A 5,000-nucleotide genomic window follows, 5' to 3' on the forward strand; every position below is an offset into this window, starting at 1 on the left:
AGGAACCACCTTAGCTCTTTCACAGTGGATCTGTCGGTCTTCGGTAGGTATATCTGGAAGACAAATCTTTCAGTTTTTCTTGTGATGTCATCATCCGGCTGTTCTTTTCGGCCGAGATTGCCAAGAGCGTTCAGGATGGACTCGTCGGCTTCCTGCGTTGTCATCTCCTGTGATTGCGTGAAATCCGCGGCTGTTTTGGCAGGACCAAGTACTACAATGATTGGCTGTAGCTTAAAGGCTCGGTGATTGGCGTCCTTTCCAGTGACAAATAGACCGAACGCATAAATGGCGGCCAAAAAAATATTCTTTTGTTTATGTGGTTATTAGACTCACTAGCCTCGTTAGCATGGACAAAATGTATTAGGAAATGTTGCTTGAGAGCGAGGCTAGTGAGTCTAATTAGCACACAAACAAAAGAATACATGTTTGGTCGCAATTTATGCATTCTGTCTATGAGGTATTAGCGCACACTTCTGGATATCGCCTGATTGCCAGAACAAGGACATCGGTGTCTATCTATCTATCTATCCATCCAGACTGAAAGCAGACGAGTCCATCCTGAACGCTCTTGGTAATCTTGGTCGAGAAGAACAGCTGGATGATGACATTATAAGAGAAGCTGAAAGATTTGCCCGCCAGCTATACCTACCGAAGACCGATATATTCACTGTGAAAGAGCTAAGGAGGTTCCTCTTTAGAAAAGAGCAAGCATAGTCTGACACCACCTACCCATGCTGTACTTGTCCAGGCTATACTGCATTCATGCTTTAACCTAATGGTCTGGAACAAAGATGATGTCCGGAATCCAGTGCTACCCTCACCGAGTGATTATGGATGGGCCATGGAGGACAAGGAGTGGGTTCCCGTCATGACAGATCTAGCTCCAGCTCCCAATACAATACAATACAATGCAATAATTATTTACGCACTTTATCGTCTAAGAGCACAAGTGCTCGTTCAAAATACGAACGTGCATCAAATCTACAATTATAATAATAAAATCTCAAAAAAAAAAAAAAATTAAAGATATGAAGATCACAACTAAATTGACCTTAGCTTAGACTTAAAAATACTAACATTATCGGCCAGCTTGACATCAACTGGAAGTTTATTCCACAGTTGAACGCACTTATAGATAAAAGAGTTCCTCATAAAATTAAGATTAAATTTGGGAACGCAAAGATTAATACCATTTCCTCTTAAATTGTAAGACGTTTTTCTTATGCTAAAAAAGTCTCTATGTATTTCGGCCCTATATTCGTAATGCATTTATATAAGAGGACCAGGGATTGCTGCTCTTTCCTACACTCTAAAGTGTCCAACTTACATATATTTAAGAGTTCTTGATAAGAAAATGATTTCCCATGCCCTGTCAGTGTCCTTAATATATAATGATTGGCGTCTTCAATTTTATTGGCCTGGACTCTCCCCAGCCCTAACAGGAGGGGACTACAGTATTCTAGATGTGGTAAAATGAAAGACTTGTATAATGCTAGCATAACGCCCATTGTTACAAAACGCCTAAGTCTCCTAAGTGCGCCGGTCTTTGGATACGCCTTTTTTAGCTGACTAGAAATATGCTCTCTAAAGTTTAACATGCTATCAAGTTCCACCCCCCGGATTCTAATAGAGGGAAGCTCCCGAAGCTATCATCCAGCTTGTCAATTGCAAGTGCGCAAAGCAGCGATGCTCTACCAACCGATGCCAATGCCGCAAAGCTGGGCTTCTCTGCACAGATCTGTGTAGCTGCCCTGACGATGGCAATTGCGAGAACCAGCAAGATGACCTTCATCAGAACGACGAGGAAGAGGAAAAGGAAGAGGACGAGTCCGATGAGTCAGAACCTGAGTGAAGACGCGAAGAGTTGTGAGCACATCAAGAACTGTAAATAGTAGGTCACACTAGGGTCGTGCATTTCCTACTGTGTGCAGAACTCTTTCTAGAAGGTCATTGCATCCTAGCTAGTAGGCTGACATTTATAATCCATGCCTATACGTAAAGCTTGTCCATGATAATGTATTCCCGCAGAGGTTCAAAAGAAGGCCATAGATTTGCACTCTTATCAAAGAGAATTGTAGAAATAAAGTTCGTACGTCTAACATGAGTAGCTGTTGAGTCATCAGATGCAGTTTCCTCTCTAGTACAATAATCCTAACTTGCATTATCACGAATTAGATTGGCTATAATCTTTGTGTGGCTAACAGGCTTCTTCTTACGAGCCTCGTTTCCATGCCCGTGACGTCACGTGACCTCTACGACCTTCACAAACTCACAGGAACAGTTAAAGGCATCTATAACTATTGTAGCGAAGTTTAATGTGAAACTGGGAATGTTTTTGGAAATTATAAAGAGTTTCACATTTCAGGCTCGTTTTCATGTTTACAAGGTCACGTGACCATATAAGCTATAACTAGGTATCAAGATCAGAGATTACTATTATGTGACCAAGTTTGGCGATCAAAGGTGTATATTTGTGGAAGTTATAAGGGGTTTCATTAGCAGACTCGTTTCCCTGCTGGGATCCTACGGCAAATTTTTCCCGTTTTAGCGAGTTACAAAGTTGCACCCAACATTTTTCATGTTTACTAGGCCTCAATGAACACTTCTAGGCTGGTGGCTTGCTTTTAGCACGAAATGCGTATGGGACGTTATATTATGACATTTACTCTCAGACTATTCTTTACGGCTTTTTATTTTGAGAAATAGATGCCCCGTTATCCAACGCCACGCGCAGTATCTTCGAAAAATGGCACAAACAATAACAACTCTTTGCAGGCTGGCATTCCACCGTTCTCTTGCATTTTTTGCGGCCCTTTTTGGAGACTTTCTGTCGATCGGGAAATGGAAAGTACCTCGTTCTCGGCTGGGAAATTTAGTGGTCATTTAACAGTTTCAAAGACAGTGCGTAACAAGCCCTTTTCTTGCAGGAGCAGCAAGATGAAATTGACTCCCATGTTGAATCAGAAATCCGACTGCATCTTGATTTACTCGGTGTCAAATTGAGGGATACAGAAGAAGAGTTACGCAACTCCAAGCAACTGGTGAAGAAACTTGAAGAGAGGATAGATGCTCTTGAAAATAAGCCCTGTGTATATTTGTGGAAGATTGGCAGCTACCATGAAAGCTTGCGACGGGCTAAGATAGGCCACAAAGTTCAGATGAAAAGTACTTCATTTCATACAGATGAATTTGGCTATAAGGTTAGAATGTCTTTGTATCCGAATGGTGACGGCAAAGGGAAGAATACCCATCTTTCGATTTTCCTTTATATCATGAAAGGCGACTATGATTCCATTTTACGATGGCCTTTTCAAAAGCAAGTAACGTTTACATTGATCGATCCAAAAGAAAATCCAGAGGACAGAAATAACATCTCAAGGACCATGGGAAAACAAGAAGAAAAAGAATGGAACTCCAGACCTGAGACAGAAGAAAATAGCAGCGGCTGGGGATTTCCCGAATTCGTGTCACATGACAACCTGATGGAAGGTGGCTACATTTTAGAGGATACCATTTTTATTGAGGCTAGAATCGTTTAAAATATTCTTTGAAGCAAATAAACAGAAACAAACCTGTAAAAAGTTCAACTACAAAAATTTGGCTAGCCTGATTCTCAGACGGTCTCAGGTCTTCCCGACGGGGAACGGAGTAGAGCGCGTGACACGAGCCACCTGGACCGTCTGAGAATCAGGCTAAAATTTGGAAGGCTGTGGGAGTTTAGTTAGAGTGCAGCCTTCGAACCCAGGCTCTCTCTCTTTTCCAGCTTTCTGATTTGTCAGATGACACCCAAAACTCAGAGGGGGGTGGAGAGGGCAGTTGTCGTTTTTAGAAAACCTATCAGCACTCTGTCGTAAAATTTGCTTCTTTTTGCCGACGACAACTGGGCCTTGCAAAACCATGGAAAGAATTGCCCAAGATAAAAAATAAAGACATCTAGAAGATCAATATAACGGACTAATTTAGAAACCGTAACAGACGTGTGCTAATCAAAAGGTACTGTTTGCTTTTAAAACGTCTGTAACTTTGCTGACTCTGAACTAAATTAAGTGATTCAGTTAAGTATATGGAAAGTTCTTTTTCCAACAGAAAAACAGGGAAAGCATGAAATTAATGGTGCTTGGAGGAAGAAATACCTTTCTCTTTGTGTTGGCTTTTATGTGAGAAGTAAACGTAATGCGGGAAAAGTAAGGGTCTTTCTCACAAACTGAATTGAATAGCTTTTTAGGTTCATTTGAAACTAAACTGCAGAACATTTTTTTTATTTTTTCCGCAATGTTCCTTTAGTCCACTTTTTGAGATGAACAAAAACGGAGACCGAGTTTATTTGGACAAGGGAGTCGTTTGTCGCTGGTGGTCACGTGACGAGATCCAATCGGAGAAATAGACGAGATCACCAATTTTTTGGTTTGAGCATGAGCGGTTAAAAAATTTGCGATTTCTAAACAAATCATCAAATAGATGAATGCACGTGCTCCGTGCGAAAAGTTTGACGACGTCTACGAAGACACCATAAACACCCTTAACATGTCACTTTTAGTGTGAAAAAGCACTAGCTTTGTCGATTTGCATCTTAATTTGGCCTTGATATTTACGCTTAGCTTAATTTTTAGAGCCTTAATTCGACGTCATCAAGGATTTTCTCTAAGGTACATGTACTGGCGTTAGTTTTGAGTAGAGAAACTTAATTAAGCTCCAACATATTTTTTTCTATAACCCTTGAAATAAAAATATAAAGTCTGGACTATCAGTGTGTTGTTGTAGTTTGCCCACAAAACCAACAATAATAAAGACATTAGATTCACGGGATGATTAGATAGGTATAACTCAGATTATAATGCATTTCTCGAGCTTTGACTGGTTAACCATCATGGTATATGAGCTATTATTAAATTCTCAACCTCGGATAATGCATTTCGCGTGCTCTGATTGGTTCACTCAATCTCGGTGATCAGCTCATATACCTTAGTTTGACCTTATATGGTAAATGATTGCGCTAAACG

The 5,000-nt window shown here is 40.6% G+C and overlaps 1 protein-coding gene across 2 annotated transcripts in view; it reads left to right on the forward strand.

Moving 5' to 3' along the window:
* The window catches only part of LOC137980217 (TNF receptor-associated factor 4-like), a 29,132-nt gene extending 24,419 nt beyond the window's left edge, over window positions 1–4,713 (forward strand). For both annotated transcript variants that reach the window (XM_068827608.1, XM_068827609.1), the window contains exon 6: window positions 2,928–4,713. In XM_068827608.1, coding sequence (XP_068683709.1) covers window positions 2,928–3,539 — 612 coding nt within the window. In that variant the 3' untranslated portion in view covers window positions 3,540–4,713. The remainder of the gene's footprint in view (window positions 1–2,927) is intronic.
* The last annotated feature ends 287 nt before the right edge of the window (window positions 4,714–5,000 follow it).

This window comes from Montipora foliosa, chromosome 12 (genome assembly GCF_036669935.1).
Source record: "Montipora foliosa isolate CH-2021 chromosome 12, ASM3666993v2, whole genome shotgun sequence".
NCBI classification, from domain to species: domain Eukaryota; kingdom Metazoa; phylum Cnidaria; class Anthozoa; order Scleractinia; family Acroporidae; genus Montipora; species Montipora foliosa.